We start from the raw sequence: 16,953 nt of genomic DNA on the forward strand, positions 1-16,953 counted from the left end.
TGTTTATCCTGGCCCCATCTCCACTTTGAACAGGGTCCCCATCCCCTGCTCTGCCCTGTGCACTCCCACCCCTCACAGCACGGCACACTGGGGCATGGGGATGGAGGCAGCCTTCCTGCCCCCTCTCCGACAGCAGCTCCGTGCTGTTCCCGTCTCAAGCAGCTCGTTACCGCTGGCTGGGACCTGAGCAGGGGCTGCTGCGGCTGGCGGAAACATGGGTGGGCTGAGACGGGATTAGATGTGGCCAGGGAAATTCCAGCTGCCCCGTGGTTAGCACGGGGCTGCTCTGGCTCCGGGAAGTCCAAAGGGGCCACGCATGCTGGCTCTCCGTGGCTGCTTCCTCCCGAGTATCCGTTCCCGGCAGCTGCTGGACCAGAGCTGCCCAGGAGAGGTGGGAAAGGAGGGGGACCTAGGCTGGGTGGTGGGGACCAAGGGCACCCCCATGCACCTGAGTGGGCTGGAGGGGGCAGGGGAGGCGTGGCAGCGGGTGCCACTGAACAAGTGGACAGGATGGGCTTGTGCCCTTCTTCCCAAATGCCCCTGGGTGCTGGGCTCCATGTGCCAGGGCTGTGGAGGATGAAACGCTGCACACGGGCTGCACCGCAGCCCCTGGGAGATGGGGAAGCCCTGGAATGAGTGCTTGGTTTGCGTCTCTCGGCAGGGGACGTGAAGGAGAGCTGCAACCCCAGACGGGGTCAGCGTGGTGGGGGGCTGCCTGCACTGCCAGCCCTGGGCTGGGGGCACGGCCAGAGGTCCTGACCCTTGTGGGGGCTGTAGCTGGGGAGGCAGCTGCTGTGCATGTGCTGAGGTGGTGCTGTGGATCAATCCTGGTCCAAATGCATGCTGGCGAAGGGTGGGCTCGTGCCTGAGGGCCTGGCTTTGCCTCACCTGCCCTCAGGGGTCAGAGCACCCAGCTGTGTCCCAGGGTGGGATGAGGGGGTCTCCCAGGGCTGAGCTGGTTCCTGGGTGCTGGCTGACATGGGCAGTGCGTTCGCGGGACCAGCTGCTTGTCTTCAAATGAGAGCTCTGGGGTTCAGGAGAGGGAAACCCAAAACTCCATCCTTGAGACGGTTGCTGTGTTTGCCGAGGAAATTGGAGCTGGAAGCAGCTCTGCTCCAGCACTTTCCCTAACCCCGCCGCTGCCCCTGTGCTGATTCATTGATTTGGACGGGTTATATATTGGGAGGGGAAGCATGAACCACACTCGGCTCTCTTGCCAGCACGGAGCTGTGCTCACTCGGCGCTCGCGGCTGCAGGACACTCGGGTAAGTCTCCTCTCCACTGCCGTCTCTGCGAGCGTGGGCACGGGCCCGGGGCACTCCTGGGGCAGCTCCGGGGGGTGGTGGTGGGATCTGTGCGTTCAGCATCTTTTGATTTGATGGAGATGTTTGTCTTGCAAGGGTTTTCCAACAAAGTGAGACCACTTAGGCATTGTGGGAGCTGAAATAATTTACACAGGCAAGGTATCTTAAATAATAACCAACAGAGGAAATTGTGGGGGGCAAAGTAACATTTGGGGGGGTGCTGAGGTTAGGAGCAGTAGGATGCTGAGGGAGCAGCAGGGAATATTCAGCCCCACTGTCTCTAAGCTTTTTGTCCCTAGAAGAAAAGAGGAGATAAATTGTTTTCAGCTGCCTTTCCTGAAAGACACTCCAGCTTGGATGCTGTCTGAGCTGCCTTACCAGGGAGCGACATGAGCAGGGCTTTTGATGTGCAGTGTGTTTGGGGAAGTTTATAAATGGCTCGCTATAAACAAAGCTGTTCTTGGATGCAGATTGTTTCCATATGGGAAACATAAACTCCGCTGGCTTGTGGGGGGTTCCTCCCTCCCCTCCGGAGAGCATGCGTGTTCCCCGGCAGGAGCCGAGGCGGAGGGCAGGGGCTGTGCCCCAGCACCCCGGGGTGCTGTGCCAGCCCGGGCATCGTGCCCAGACCCCCGACTCGCTTGTCTGGCTGAGCCATGCTTGGGGACAGGGGGAGTTGTGGGTTTTCTCTCTCCCTTGTGCCACTTAAAGCTGTTAGCGGAGGGCTGCTCCGTGCCAGCCTGGCATCAGGCTGCTGCTTTGATCGACAGAAAGGGGAAAGCTCCCAGGTCAGAGGAGGGAGGAGAGGGCATCTGTGGTGGCTGTGCATGTGGAGTGCTGGAGGACCTTGCTGCAAAGCCCTTGCTCCCCCTTGGGTTCCAGGTCTCCCCTGGGCACTGCCCCGGGACCAGCCTGCACATGGGTACCTGCACTGGACACCCCGCTCTCATGGCCAAAATCAACCAGAGCTGAGACCTTCTGCTGGGGATGGGGTGCAGATGGGGCCACGCCAGTACCCAGCCTGGGCTGGGGAGCTGGCAGAGGACCCAGCTGGCCTGGGCTTCTGCAAGATTGGAGCTAAAGCATGCCCAGGCAGTGGGTGCCAGCGTTGGTCTTGGCTCTGTGACAGGAGCTCAGAGCCCTTGCTGCTGGGCAGAGTCAGGAGGGTACTGGGAGGAGGCACCTTTCTTCCTACCCCACCCAGCATCCCCAGAACCCGCTTGGTTGGGGTGCCGTAGGCCAGCTCTGGTGAGGGTCTCGGCTGTTCAGTGGTGCTGGGAGGTTGGTGCTGCTGGTAGCAGCTCGCCATGCTCACTGCAAAACAGGAAACCACCACGCTCCTGGCTGCTGGAGGAACAGAGCGAGGGGGACGCCAGAGATGCCACTAATAGCTGTGGTATGGCAGCCAGGCGCCACAGCCCCGGCTCTGTCCCTCTCCGTGCTCCCGCATGGGCTGCGCCCAGCCCTGCCTGCCCCCAGCCTTCCTCGCCTGCCCTCCTCTGCCTTGCTGCCATGCTGGGGGCAGGAGCGTGACCACGGACTCGGTGGCCCTTTCCAGGGAGAAAGCAGTGCCCATCCCCAGCAGCGGCCCTGGGGACTGGGAAATCGCAGGGGCTGAGCCCCCCTCTTTTGTTTTTGCTGCAGGCCCAATGGAGCGGGGAGGCTGGTGGCAGTGGCTGCTCCTGCTGCTGGTGGGCGTCCAGCTGGCCAGTGGCCAGTGCCCAGAGCAGTGCCAGTGCGTCCGCACCGCCCAGGTGGAATGCTCCGGTGCTGGCATCACCGCCGTCCCCAGCCCCATCCCCGCAAACACCATGACCCTCCAGATCATCAACACGCGCATTACCGAGCTGGGCGACGCGTCCTTCAGCAACGCCTCCCTGCTGCTCGGGCTGCGCATAGAGAAGAACAACCTGTCGCGCATCAGCCCTGGGGCCTTCCAGCACCTGCCTGACCTGCGCTACCTCAGCCTGGCCAGCAACAAGCTGCAGGAGCTCCCTGTGCAGGTCTTCGAACCGCTGGACAAGCTGGAGTCGCTGCTTCTCTCCAGTAACCAGATCCTCCAGGTGGAGCCTTCCCACTTTGCCCACCTGAGCAACCTCAAGGAGCTGCAGCTGCACGGGAACAACCTGCAGGAGCTGCGGGAGGGAGTGTTCGACCCGCTCACCAGCCTCACCAAGCTCAACCTGGCCAGGAACAACATCGACCGCCTGCCGCCTCGGGCATTCGAGCGGCTGGCACGGCTGCAGGTACTGCGGCTCTATGAGAACCGGCTGCGGCAGATCCCGGCAGGCGCCTTTGACGGGCTGCCAGAGCTGCAGGAGCTGGGGCTACACCAGAACCAGCTGGAGACGCTGTCCCCGGAGCTCTTCGTGCACAACGGGAACCTGCAGAAGCTCTACCTGTCCAACAACCTCCTCACTGCCCTGCCGAGCGGCATCTTCTTGCCCCTGAATGCCCTTGCCAAGATCACGCTACACGTAAACCGCCTGCGGGACATCTCCCCAGCTGCCTTCGGGCCCATGCCCGACCTGCGGGAGCTGTGGCTCTACGAGAACGAGCTTTCCACCCTCCCTGCTGCCGTCTTCAGCAACCTCACTCAGCTGCAGCTCCTGGTCCTCAGCAAGAACAAGCTGCGCTCAGTGGCGCCGGGGGCTTTTCGGGGCCTGGGGGAGCTGCTGGAGCTGTCGCTGCACTCCAACGCCCTGCGCCGCCTGGACACCCGGGCGCTGGAGGGGCTGCCCAAGCTGCAGAACCTCTCCCTGCACCACAACCAGCTGCGGGCGCTGCCGCGGGGCCTCTTTGGGGCCACCCCGGGGCTGCGGAACCTGCAGCTGCACTCCAATGCCCTGGAGTACCTGCCCGCCGGCATCTTCTCCCCATTGGCCACCCTGCGGGAGGTGAAGCTGCACAACAACTCCTGGCATTGCGATGAGGGCATCCTGCCCCTGCGGGGCTGGCTGGAGGACAACCCCCACAAGGTGGGCGAGACACCCCCCCTCTGCTCCCAACCCCCTGCTCTGCGGGGCACCCCCATCGCCGAGCTGCCACGGGACCAGCTCCTTGTCCTCCAGCCTACAACCGCCTCCCCCCATCCCAGCACCCTTCTCCCTGACCACCCCTCTGAGGTGGCATTGCCAGAGGGTGCCTGGACGGAGCCCCCTGTGGGGCTGCCGGTCTCCCCCCGCGAGGAGGAGGAGGAGGAAGAGGAAGAGAGGGGGCAGTGGGGTCTGACGCGCATGCAGAGCGGGGTGGTGGTGGCAGTCATTGTGCTGCTGTGCGTGGCCCTGCTCGCCGCTCTCGTGGCGCTGGTGGTCTACGGCTGTAGGAAGAAGAGCCACGTGGTGCTCACGAGGATGAAGGCACCTAACGAAGCCTGAGCACCCAGCAGACCCTGGGGGGAGCGGTGCTGGCAGGGCATCCCTTCCTCACGGGGCCGAGGGACACAATGGCAGCTCTGTGTCAGCTGCCCCTGCTGATCTGGACAGGCTGGCATCGCCCCATGTGCTGTGGATGCCCCTGCCCTGCTTTGCCCTGCCCTTGCTCTACAGCAGAGCATCCCCCCGGGTGACCCTCCTCGGCTGTTCCCTGTCCCCAGTCCCTCCTGCCTCCAGCGCAGTCTCTGTGCTTGTTCCCTGCTTGGGGGCAGCAGCTGGGTGTGGGGTGCTGAGAGGGACCCCTCAAGCAGGGAGCCACAGCCTGGCCATGATGGTGCTTAGCCCGAACAACGGGACTTCCCCACCTTTCACCTCACATTGGCCCCTCCAGCGCTGCACTTGCACTGCCTGCTGACCACCCCCAGCTCCTCTTCCCTCTAACGCCATGCCTCCAGCCCCTGCCCTATCTCCCAAGGCCAGGAGCTGAGCGAGTGCCTTCGCCCCAAGCAGAGCTTTGTGTCCTTGTGCCGCTTCGTAGCTCGCCTGCGTCCGGGCGGGTGTCCCCGCAGGGCTGGGCTGCCCGGGCCTGGCACTGCCGGGATGGCACACCCTGGGTGACTCAGCCGCGTCCAAGCTGCCCTCCCTGTCTGCAGGCAGCGCACAGCCAGCACCGTTCCTCGCCCAGCCTCCTGCTCCCCTCACGCTTGTGCATCTCCTGCCAGGAGAGCCGCTGGGCCGCATGCCGGCAGGTGGGCACAGCAGCGGGTCCCCTGAGCCCTCGCCGCACGCTGCTGCGAACCCTCCTGCGGCCATGCCCCCAGCCAGCTGGGTGATGGGGAGCTTGCACCAGCTCTGCTGCGAGGGAATTACAGAGGTGAGGTGAGGCACATCCTCTCCTCTTCTTCTTCCCACGCCAAGTGTCCCGCTGTGTCTGCCCGGTCCTGCCGCCTGCTCGCAGCCCTCAGGCAGCGGGGATGCTGGAGGTGCGCACCGAGGGGCGGGGGTCAGCAAGTGCTGGCTGCTCTGCAAATCGCAGGCAGGGGCCACACTGTCCCCCAGCAGCACCTGTGTCCAGTGGCCACCGTGCCTCCTCCAGCCGTGGCACAGCCACGGAAGAGGCCAGCTCAACTCTACACGTGGTGCAGCAGCGCTAGGCTGCCTGGGGATCGCTGCCATGGGACGAGGTTCACACTTAGCAGGTACCCTATGGTGCTGGCTGCTCATGTCACCCCGTGAGCCAGTGTTGGCACAAGCAGCCCCGTGCTCATGCACATGACAGGATGCTCCTCCGGGCTGGGACCTGAACAGCGTCAGGAGACGTGGAACTGTGCCGCGGGGCTGTTGGGTGCTGCTCTGTGACCTCTCCATTAAAGTGCAGTTGTTCACTCCCAGTGACAAAAACTGTGTCTGCTCCTCTGTGATGTACAGCTGGTGAATGACTCAGCAGGGACAGGAGCTGCGCTTAATTTCCACTGCTAAGAGAGAGATTTTTTTTCATGTTGAGGAAAAGCCCGTTCAGGCTGATGGGGCTGGGAGAGGGTTAGTTGGCTGTGGTCACAACACCTGTGCTGGCTGTCCAACAGCAGCAGGATGGCTCCTGGAGAGTGACCTGAGACTTTGGCAAGCTTGTCAACAGAGATGTCAACGGCCTTCTGCTCAGTCCTTCTCCCTGGGACAGAGCCCTGAGGGTTTCCCCAGTTCCACCCCAAGGTGGTGAGGAGCTCACTTGGCTCCCTCCGGAGCTGGTTGCCACTGGCTTATGTCAACTGAGTTTCTTTGTGCGTCACCGTCTGCTCCGTCGGTCCAGCTGACTGTACGTACGTATCCCTCCTCTTGCCCTTGGGGGTGCCTCCAAGGCTGCTGCCACACTAGACTGTTCCAACACAGGCCCTTGCAGGGCAGCCCTTGAAGTGGTGTATGCTGCTCCTCCGGGCAGCTTGCAAGCTCCCAGGGAGTCCAGCTGGTCCACGGGTTCCTCTGGCCAACACACCACTGGCTGGGTGCATGTCCCAGACTGCAAAGCACCTGGTGCACCTCAACACAATGGTCCCAGGGTGGTCCTCTCCCCATGGCATTGCTTTGCCTTGCTAAGCTGCGCCTTGTTCCCTCCCTCACATAAAGGACATTTGCTAGCTGCATTCTCCACTGAGATTTAGTAAAGTCCAGGGGGGACTTTCAGGGGGCTGCTGCAAGCAAACACTGCTAACCTCAGTGTGGGACCAGTGTCACTCATGACAGGAGTGCCCTGCCACCATCCCCAGGCCAGTGGACATCCGGGGCGAGGACCCCACTTCCCTGCTAGGATAGTTGCTGGTGGCTATCTCCGGCCTCTCCTCCAGTCTCTCTGGGGTCAAGTTATTTTTCGAAGCTCTCCAAGGACATGAGTTGTTGTTGCCGATAAGCAGTGAGGGGCAGCTCCGCCCCGGCAGGAACGGCTGGTCGGCCAGCTTCCCATCCGTTCCAGAAAATATCGTCCCATCTTGACGAGCGGCGTCCCTGCAAACCTGCCACAGGCTTGGTGGTCCCCACGATGTCATGCTCGGTAAGTGGCAGCCGCACTGCTTGGGTGGTTTGGGGGGGCCTGGGACAGGTGGGAGTTGCTGTTGGGTCAGCGTGAAAACAAGTGAGATGGGAGGAAGGAAAGGCCAAGCCCAGCGCCGCTCTCGAGTGCTGATCTAAGTCCAGGATACCCCCACGTACGCAGGGTGTCCGCAAGATGGGCATCGCCATGGGGCAGGCAGCATCCCCCACCACCCAGCAGCACTGGCATATGTCCTGAGTAGGGTGGGACCGGCAGAGATCTGGAGGCCACTGCTTTGCTCAGGTGGTTAAAAGTGTCTCCCGTGGGCTGGGAACAAGCATTTGGTCGAGGCAAATATCCCTTGGGCAGGTTTGATGCTGCTCTGATTGCTTGCAGTGAAAGGAGTTAGAAATACAACCGGTGAGCCCGGTCCTTTTGTCACTGAGCGCAGAGCAGCCCTGCAGCCTTGTCCCCGTCACCCGGTGCGTGCAGCACATCCCTGTGCTTCACACATTCCCCTGCCCCAGCAGCCGGGTCTGTGCCCGCCGAGATATCTCATGAGGCTGTGGGTTCCCCTGAGGCCCCCACGGGACCCTGCAGCTCCCACTCCCGCCGCTGCTCTGCAGGACATGGGGACTGCTGGCGAGGGTGGCACCACAGGGCAGGCTGGACCGGGGCTGGGGTGCAGGGGAAGAGCCCTGACCCACCACACGGGGCAGGTAGGGACAGATTTGGGAGGGAAGTGCGCCCCGTTCCTGCAAGGGGAGCACTAGGGTAGTGTGGGAGCCTGGGGCTGGAGGGATGCTTTATGGCCAGGGCAGCTGCCCATGCTGTCAGTGCCCCAGGGCTTGTTCCCCTCACCATTTCTGGCTGCAAAAGCCGCTTCCCCAGCAGCACCCGTTTCCGGGTGCAGATTTCTGCCCTGCCGAGGCAGTGGATGAGGCTCTGCTCCTCCTCCAGTGCAAGCTAGTGGTCTACGTGCTGCTGGGGCTGGGATCCCTGCTGGTGAGGGGGCTGCCCCTCCCTTGCCCCCCCTCCTGCCAGTGCTACGACACCTCCAAAGTCTTCTGCTCGGATGAGAGGATGCGAGAGATCCCGGCCGGCCTGCCAGGGGATGCCACCCAGCTCTTCTTTGTGGAGACAGCCCTGAGCAGCATTCGCAGCGGGGCCCTGGGCTCCAGCACCACCCTCACCAAGCTGGTCTTCCTCAACAACGACATCCAGGAGCTGGAGGCCGGTGCCTTTCGGGGGCTGCCCAGCCTTGCTGAGCTGGAGGTGTCGGGCAACCCCTTGCCAGTGGTCAGCCCGGGGATGCTGGCAGGGCTGCCCAGCCTCAGCAAGCTCTCCCTGGGTGCCAATGCCATCCGCTCCCTGCAGCCGGGGCTCTTCGCCTCCACCTGCCACCTGCAGGACCTGCGTTTGCCAGGGAACAAGATCGAGGTGCTGCCCGCGGGCATCTTCCGCCCGCTCCGGCGCCTCCAGATCCTGGACCTCTCGCAGAATGCCCTGGCCGAGCTGCCGGCGGGGCTGCTGGCCCCTCTTACCGCCCTCCGCCTCCTCAAGCTCAGTGACAACCTGCTGGCGCGGGTGCCCCTCGGTGCTTTCAGGGCACTGGGCCAGCTGGCCGAGCTCCACCTGGACGGTAACCGGCTGGAGGAGCTGCCGGTCGGCACCTTCGCTGCGCTGCAGGGGCTGCAGCGGCTGCAGCTGCAGCACAACGCCCTGGGCAGCCTGGCCCCTGACATCTTCGCCAGTCTCCCCAACCTCACCGTCCTCAGTCTGGAGGGCAACTGCCTGGCCGCCCTGCCTGCCACCCTCTTCGTTGGCACCCCTCACCTCCTCCACCTCTCACTGGCCCGCAACCAGCTGAAGACGCTGCCCCGAGAGCTCTTTGCCAACCTCTCGGCGCTGCAGACCCTGGCGCTCTCGCACAACGCCATGATCCACCTCCCTGCCGGGGTTTTCCAGGGGCTGGTGGGGCTGGCGACGCTGCAGCTGAGCCACAACAACCTCTCCAGCCTGCCGGCCGAGCTGCTGGCCGGGCTGCCCCTCCTCACCGCCCTGGCGCTGGATCACAACCGCCTGGCCCACCTGCCCCCGGGGCTTTTCGATGCCAACGAGATGCTGGCACATGTGGGGCTGGACAACAACCCCTGGGCCTGCGACTGCCGCCTTGCCTACCTTCTGGGCTGGCTGCAGGTCTACGCCGAGCCCCTCACCCATGAACGAGCCTCCTGCGCCAGCCCGGCTGTGCTCCGGGGACAGTCCCTGCTGAAGGTCTCCCTGGGGCAGCTGGAGTGCCCGGGAGCACCCTGCGTCCCTCCAGAGGAGGGCTGGGACAGGGAGCCAGGGGGGGATGCTCCAGGGCAGTGCACCTACAGCAACCTCGAGGGCACCCTAAGCGTGGCCTGCGATGCCACGAGCTGCCAGCGGCTCAGCCTTCGCCTCCCTCCTCCTCCTCCCAGGCAGGCAGCAGGGCCGGGGCCGGCGTACCGGGGCGCCTGGGTGCTGCACTCCCCCTGTGGCACGCTGCAGGTCAGCGTGCTCATCGCGGCGCAGAGCGGGAATGAGGCCACATCGCCAGGTTTCCCCGCTGCACCCTAGGGCTCAGGCAGGTGCCTGCTCCTGCTCTGCTTTGGCCACCTCCGAGTGAGCCCGGGAAGCAGCATCTTGTTTTGTTCTGCTACCCTTGCCATGGTCACCAGCTGTCACCGAGCTCTCCACAAGAGCTGGCCTGGTGGTATTTATTCTCCCAGCTGTGCATTTCCTGTGTATTTCAAATATCATTAAAATGTAGATATTATTTCTGTGCAGTCAGTTCTCATGGTGGAGAGAGGAAACACTTTCCGCTGTCTCTGCCCGTGTATTTGGGGAAGCGAAGGTCGCTGTGGTCCAACTGGACAGGGCTGGGCTGGGGCTGTGCGTGGTGTCTCCCATGGGTGCAGTGAGTAGGTGCTGCTCTCTGGCGTGGTCGCCTCTGCCCGCTGCAGGGCATGGCAGGTAAGGTGGGTGCTCCCCTAAGAGAGCAAGGAGGTGTGCATGCACACATGTGTGCGTCGGTGCATGTATATGTGTGTGCTTGCATGCACTCGTGTGTGTGTTCGTGGGCTGGGAGAGCCCTGCCTGCACCTGGCCACCCTTCCTGAGCCAGCCTTCCCCCCGCAGTGACAGGGGAGCAGGGGTCCTCACTTGGGGCTGCGAATCCCGGCCATGCCCTGACCTGTTGTCCCCATGCTCCCAGGAGGCAGGTGAGCAATGCTGCACCCCCAGGCGTGGTCCTGCACAGCCAGCCTGCCACCTCTCTGGCACAGGGGACTGCCACTGTGCCGCAGCCGCATCCCAGGACCACCTGCTGTGGCGGCTTCCAAGCCCGGACCAGGGGTGCTGGGGCTGGCTGCAGCTCCCCAAACCCTAGCACAGCTGCCACTCCACAGCCCGAGGAGGCTGGTGTCACTCCTGCTGCGCACTCTGTCCCCTCGTGCACCCCAGCTCCTGCCACCCTGCAGCCTTTGCGGCAGCCTGGCACCAAGCAGGGACTGGGATGCTGGGAAGGGGTAAGGCTGTTGAAAACAAGCAGTAGTTTGAGTGTTGTTAAATTTGCCAGGAAAGGTATAATGAAGCCCAGCAAGCACAAGCTGAGCCTTACTAACAGCAGGTGAAAACTGAAGAAGTGTTTAAATGGAATTAGTGCAACTATCCAATGGGAAGAAAGGCATGCCTTGTCGTTTTAAGTCTTTTCATCAAGTAAGGTGTCTCTTCCCACCAGACACCCCACACACTGGCCATGAGCCCTGGGTGTCACCACGGGAGGGTCTTTGGCTTTGTGCTAGAGCGGAGGGGAGCACAATGCCCCAGCCCTACGGCCAGCGAGGTGTGGGGCTACGTGACCGAGCCTTGAGCCCAGGTGTCAGTGTGTCTATCTGGCCACAGATGTCGTCCCTGTTATAAGCTTAAACAAATGGCTTCAGAGCAGCACCTTTAGCTACATAAGCCAATTCCTGAAGAAGGAAACAACTGTATATTTTTAATAGGAAAAGCTTTATATAGGAAAACTCCTTTCTGGTGTGTTGGTGGGGGTGGTGCCTGTGGAGTTGGTGGGTTACGCTGGTGGAGATATGGGACTGCACAGACCATTGGCTGCAAAACAGGCTGGCCTGAAGATCTTCAGATTTCCCTGGATGTGACTAGTCAAGTGGTGCCAGCAGATAACGCCTGGGGAGTACATGCCTGCGTCCTCTCCAAGGGGTTTCTGCAGAGGCCTCCCACGCTGGGGGCACAGCTCCGCTGCCCGCTCCCCAGTTGTCCCTTATCTCCCCGCACAGACCTGTGCCCTGACCTCACGCAAAACCAAGCCCTGCGCCTGGGCTATGGATAAAGACCTGGCCAGGTGATGGGACCCTGGTCTGGTGGCCTTGTTCCTCCTGTGGTGCGGCTCGCTCCGGCAGCTGGACTCATTCACCAGCCCTCAGCCAAGTAAGTGATGCAAAACGCTTTTTTTACTCCTTAAAATGTGCTGGGAGGGATGGCTCTGGGGAGCTGTTGATCGTTTCCTTGCAGCAAGGAGCACGAGAGGCTGCGGCGCCCTGATCTGGGGCTGCGCCTCTGTGTCCCTGCACTTCTGGGGGGTGGGACAAGCAGGGGGCCACACCAAGGTCCACCACAGTCAGATGGGGTGAGGGAGGGTTTAAAAAAGCTTTGCAGTTCAAAACTGTTTACATTCACCCCCATGCGCTCAGTCCAGCCGTTCCCAGCTGGGTGTCTAACCCACTGTGCTGTGCCTACAGCGGGCACTTTTGCACTCACACCCTGGCTCCTGCACCTGGGTGTCCCTGGGGAGATGATGGGCAGGGATCAGCAGCGGCATCTGCTCTGCGGACTCCCATGGGGCGGCTGGCACATACCTCACCTCCCATTGGTTTCTCTTCAAACCTGGTGGCTTTCAGCCTCCTGTATTTGCTGACCTCTCAACATTGTTCAGAAAATAACTTTTCATAGCAAATTCACCCTCCCAGCATAAGTTTTTTTGCATGCTCAGCTTTGACGGACACCCGAGAAGCAACCTGCAGCACTTTCCTTTGCTCCACCCTGGGCTGTGAATCACAACCTGGAAACTACTGTCCTGGTACAGTGCTCACGGCCGTTAAACCCCAGCTAATGTGTTAGGTGGGTGTTTCCAAACAACTCGGTGGAAGCCGTGGCTGCTGGTGGGTGTTTGTCAGTGACTTCTCCTCCTAACTGCAGGTCACAGCCCTAAATGTGAGGTATTAAACAGTTAATGTGTGGACATCTCAGAGTTTTTTAACGAGCCTCACCCTAAAGCTTGGCTGCTGCTCCTAAGTCAACTGTTTCTATCTGACAAAGCTGCATAACCAAGGCCAAAACATGATGCGATCAGCCAGAATCCCAAAAACGAGAAGCTTAGGAGCACTGTTTTTAATAACCCTCCTGAACGGAAAGAAGCAGCAATGAAATAGCAAGTCCATCCAGCACAGGGCGGAAATTCTGAATAAACAAGGTCCTCTGGTCTTGGCTGGCTCCTGGGACCCTCGCTGATCCCTCATTAGCAAGCGCAGGGCTGATTGCTTCTGTTGTTGCATGAATGGGCTGTTCCCCTGCTGAGTAACTGGGCCCACTGGAGCAGTGCTAATGGGCAGCAGCACTTTGCCTTCTTCACCCAGACAGATGCCAAACCCACAGCCCAAATGTGGGACAAAGAGGGGCAGAGAACAGACCGTCCAGCCCTTGCCCTTCCTGGAGCGTCTCCCAGTGCCAAGCCAGAGCTGGCTCGCTCTCCCTTCCTCTCCATCCCTTGGTACTAACGGCAGTGAACTCTTGTAAATGCAGCCCATGTTGGCTTGTAGAGTCTCTCTCTTTCTCACGAAATGAGTCATGATACACAAATAGAAGAGTCCTGAGAGCTGAACAAAGTGTGGTGTCACAGTTCATGAGCTGTGGACAGAGATTTTTTTGTTCTTCATAACTGATTTTTGAAACCTTTTTTTCAGGACAATGTACCAGCATCTCCTTTTCCTTTTCTTCTTCTCCTTCCATCCCCACAAATGCCAAGATCAAATCCTGGGTGAAGATACATATGAAATGCCCAAAGACTACCAAGAGGTCTACAGAGGGACAAAAAATGACATCAAAGAGATCCCAAAGATTGCAAAACCCTTCATTTCAGAGATGATCTTCATGCAAACCAGCATCACTGCTATAAGGAAAGGTGCCTTCAGGTACATGCCCAACCTGATCAAGATTTTGTTTATTGGCAACAAGATCAAGACGATTGAACCTGGAGCCTTTGATAGTTTGGAGAAGCTGAGGGACTTGGAGATCTCTGGTGCCTCATTAGAAGAACTAGCTGTGGGTACTTTCCAAAACCTCCCAAGCTTGCAGAGGCTGGAGTTGAGAGACAGTCACCTCAGACACATCCCCAAAGGCCTGTTTGATGGGCTGGAGAATTTGGGAGAGCTCTCCCTGCATATCAATGCAATCCCTTCTCTACCAGAAGGTGGTTTTCATTCTCTCATCAATCTAACTTTTTTGGACCTGTCTAGAAACAGGATCACGGCTCTTCCTGGGGATGCCTTTAGCAAACTCCCCCGTCTGCAAGTCCTCCGGCTGTATGAGAATGAGCTGCAGGACCTCCCGGAGGGGCTGCTAGATGGTCAGCCGGGGCTGCTGGAGCTCAGCCTCCAGAGGAACAGGCTCAGGGCGCTGCCATCCATGCTCCTGAGGAGACTGCCTCACCTGGAGAAACTCCTCTTGGACAACAACCTCATCAGGGCTCTCCCACTCCAGGGCTTTTTTGGTTTAAACAAATTGAAGCTGCTGACTCTGGATTCAAACCGCATTACGGAGCTCCCCTGCTATCTTTTTGACACCATGCCACACCTGCGAGAGCTGGACCTAAGCAGGAACAGTTTGGCCACACTTCCAGATGGCATCTTTGTCAACCTCACATCTCTCAGCAAACTCATCTTGTCTCACAATCAGCTAACAGCCCTGCCAAGAGGAGCCTTCACTGGGCTCAGCAAGCTCTCAAACCTCCAGCTAGACACAAACCAGCTTTCTGCTCTGGACAATGAGGTCTTTGTTTCTCTCCCAAATCTGAAAACCCTCAACCTTCGGAAGAATTGGCTGGAGAGTGTCCCCCGAGGGCTCCTGGATCCCCTGAAGAAGCTGAGCTCAGTGTATCTGAGTGAGAACCCATGGAGATGTGACTGCAACCTCTGCTACTTGCACAGCTGGATTCTGGCTAACAGTGAGAAAGTTACATTGTCCCTCCAGGTGTCATGCAAGAGTCCATCCCACCTGGCAGGGCAAGTAGTGACATCACTGAGGGACAACCATTTGATTTGCCCAGCTCTTTCAACTTCTTTTACTCCATCTCTGCTATTCACCTCCACATCATCAGAAGGAATGTCAACCTTGCTGTCACCTGGAGCCTTGCCCACTGCAGCACCGACCACGCTGCCATTGGCAGCCTTTCCCATCATGGCATTGCCAACCATGCTGCCGCCTGTGGCTACCTCTGACTTGTCACCAGCCATGCCAACAGAGGCCTTTGTCACTGCTCCATCACCAGCCATGCCATCGAAGATCTCCATCACCACCCTATCACCAACTGTGCTGCCTAGGGCCTCCATCACCGCCCCATCACCAGTTGTGTCATCTGAGACCTCCATCACCACTCCATCACCAACTGTGCTGCCAAAGGCCTCCATCACCATCCCATCATCAACTGTGCTTCCTGAGGCTTTCATCAACACATCATCATCAACGATGCTGCCTGAGACCTCCATCACCACCCCATCACCATCTGTGCTGCCCAAGGCCTCCATCACCACTCCATCACCAACTGTGCTGCCAAAGACCTCCATCACCACCTTGTCATCAACAGTGTTGCCAGAGGCCTTCATCAACACATCATCCATGACTGTGCTGTGCAAGACTTCCATCATCACCCCATCATCAATTGTGCCACCTGAGGCCTCCATCACCACCCAATCATCAACTGTGCTGCCAAAGGCCTCCATCACCATCCTATCATCAACTGTGCTGCCCAAGGCCTCCATCACTATTCCATCACCAACTGTGCTGCCCAAGACCTCCATTAATGCACCATCGCCAACTGTGCCACCTGAGGCCTTCAGCCTGTGTGCAACTCCAGCTGTCATAAGCCTACAGCCTCCTGGTGCCACCAGCCCAGAGCCTGCACTGTCCACTCTAGCTTCTGCCACCACACCAGTGCCAACCAGCATGCTGGCAGCCACCACCAGACAAGTGCCTCCTGATTTTCTGGTACCCATGGAGAGTCCAGACCCTGTTTCATGGGGGACACCCAGTATCTACCTTGTCTCAGCCCACGCCACAGTATTCTGGCCACCCCACAGGGCTGCTGCGCTGGGCACGGTCTTGCTGGCCTCACACTCTCTGTCTCACCGTGGTCCTGAGCCAGGTGGGGAGCAGAACTGTGCTACTGCACGGGGTTTGTCCACAGTTGGCACCCAGCCCGCTCCCACTGCCCCCCAATCTGTTCCCACCCCTGCAGGCACCATCCCACTGCCGACGCCTTGCATTCCCTTGCTGCAAGACCACACGAGCCCCTGCCCGGCCTCTCCACCCCTGGCCTCCAGCGGCCGTCGAGCCTGGGGCCTCACCCTGCGGTCCAGCCCGCGGCACTGCCAGGTGTCCCTTGCCCTGGGCCTGGCCGCGCTGGTGCTGCAGGTGGGCTGCACGCTGCTCTGGGGGATGCTCGCCCTTCTCCTTCGCCAAGCCACCCACCACTGGGGCCACGCTGTGCCACCAGTGAGGCTGCTGAGCCTCCAAACCTTGGCTGTCCCAGGGTCCCCCGAGCAGGCATAGCCACCATTTTGACCTTTGCTGCCCCTGCGTGACCTGGACGATGGCCGTCATCCTCCTCGGGGGTCTGGAGCCGCGCTGGCCACACGGTGCGTTTGTCATGGGGTGCAGACCAGCATCGGTAGGGTGCAGCCCCCCGGGGTGGGTGTCCCAGCACCCATGCTGTTTTGGGGTGCCTCCCAGCTGTCCCCAGGAGATGCTGTGAACCTGGGGAACTTGTGCGCGGTGTCGCTGCCTGACGGACCCTTCTGCCGAGCGACACTAGATGGCATCCCGACACAGGGAGTGGCTGCCACCGCCTGCCCGGAGCCACCCGCAGCAGAGAGGGCGACCGGTGGCCCTGGACACCTCGCACCCGGACAGCTGGGGACCGCGCTGGACCTCGGGCACAGCCCGCTCTTGTGTGCGGGGTCTGGTCGGGGGTCCTGCCTGCATCTCCTCCCCATCCCTGGAAGAGTGTGAGTTGTCCTTTGGATAGGACTTCCCAAGGCTTCTCACCCCATGCCTTGGCTCCTTCTCCACATGGCGTTACGGGATGCGTTGGTGTCCATATGTCCATCATAACACTCTGACCTCTTCCCCTCTCTTTCACTTTTTCCTCCTCGTGATATTAAAGCCTCCCCTGCCTCTCTGCCACGCACTGAAGGGCTGGCGAGAGGATTATCTGCATCCCAGGGTTTTTCTCGCCGTGGCCTGCTGGGGGGATTCCTGTCGCTTGCTGGAGCGTGGGGTCAAGATTTGAGTGTGAGGTCCCCAGTCAGTGTCGGCTGTCAGGGACCGGTGTATGACCAGGGCTGCACACCCTCCTGCAGCAGCAGCAGAGTGAGACACCAGACACGCTTTCCTTCCCCCGCTTAAATCTCCTGCCTCCGAAAACTGATTGTGATGC

General features: G+C 60.3%; 3 protein-coding genes across 3 annotated transcripts; all 3 read left to right on the top strand.

Annotated features, from left to right (window-relative positions):
- The first annotated feature begins 1,180 nt into the window (after positions 1–1,180).
- On the top strand, positions 1,181–6,069 carry LRRC15 (leucine rich repeat containing 15). The gene is made up of 2 exons (XM_086754283.1): positions 1,181–1,265; positions 2,949–6,069. Exon 2 carries the CDS (start codon positions 2,954–2,956, stop codon positions 4,679–4,681), a length of 1,728 nt encoding a protein of 575 aa, XP_086610409.1. The 5' UTR covers positions 1,181–1,265; positions 2,949–2,953; the 3' UTR covers positions 4,682–6,069.
- A 1,039-nt stretch (positions 6,070–7,108) lies between these two features.
- LOC147599690 (uncharacterized) lies at positions 7,109–10,002 on the top strand. The gene is made up of 2 exons (XM_086754284.1): positions 7,109–7,220; positions 8,160–10,002. Exons 1-2 carry the CDS (start codon positions 7,209–7,211, stop codon positions 9,801–9,803), a joined length of 1,656 nt encoding a protein of 551 aa, XP_086610410.1. The 5' UTR covers positions 7,109–7,208; the 3' UTR covers positions 9,804–10,002.
- Positions 7,119–16,733, top strand: LOC147599691 (uncharacterized). The gene is made up of 3 exons (XM_086754282.1): positions 7,119–7,220; positions 11,522–11,672; positions 13,205–16,733. Exons 2-3 carry the CDS (start codon positions 11,590–11,592, stop codon positions 16,065–16,067), a joined length of 2,946 nt encoding a protein of 981 aa, XP_086610408.1. The 5' UTR covers positions 7,119–7,220; positions 11,522–11,589; the 3' UTR covers positions 16,068–16,733.
- Positions 16,734–16,953: the final 220 nt, after the last annotated feature.

This window comes from Chlamydotis macqueenii, chromosome 9 (assembly GCF_036417535.1).
Source record: "Chlamydotis macqueenii isolate bChlMac1 chromosome 9, bChlMac1.mat, whole genome shotgun sequence".
NCBI classification, from domain to species: domain Eukaryota; kingdom Metazoa; phylum Chordata; class Aves; order Otidiformes; family Otididae; genus Chlamydotis; species Chlamydotis macqueenii.

What these genes read in the sequence shown, in the direction of transcription:
- LRRC15 (XM_086754283.1), top strand. Translation starts at nt 2,954, where the DNA reads ATGGAGCGGGGAGGCTGGTGGCAGTGGCTGCTCCTGCTGCTGGTGGGC.
- LOC147599691 (XM_086754282.1), top strand. Translation starts at nt 11,590, where the DNA reads ATGGGACCCTGGTCTGGTGGCCTTGTTCCTCCTGTGGTGCGGCTCGCT. An exon ending in ATTCACCAGCCCTCAGCCAA is followed by an intron (nt 11,673 to 13,204) that starts GTAAGTGATGCA and finishes CCTTTTTTTCAG; the next exon opens with GACAATGTACCAGCATCTCC.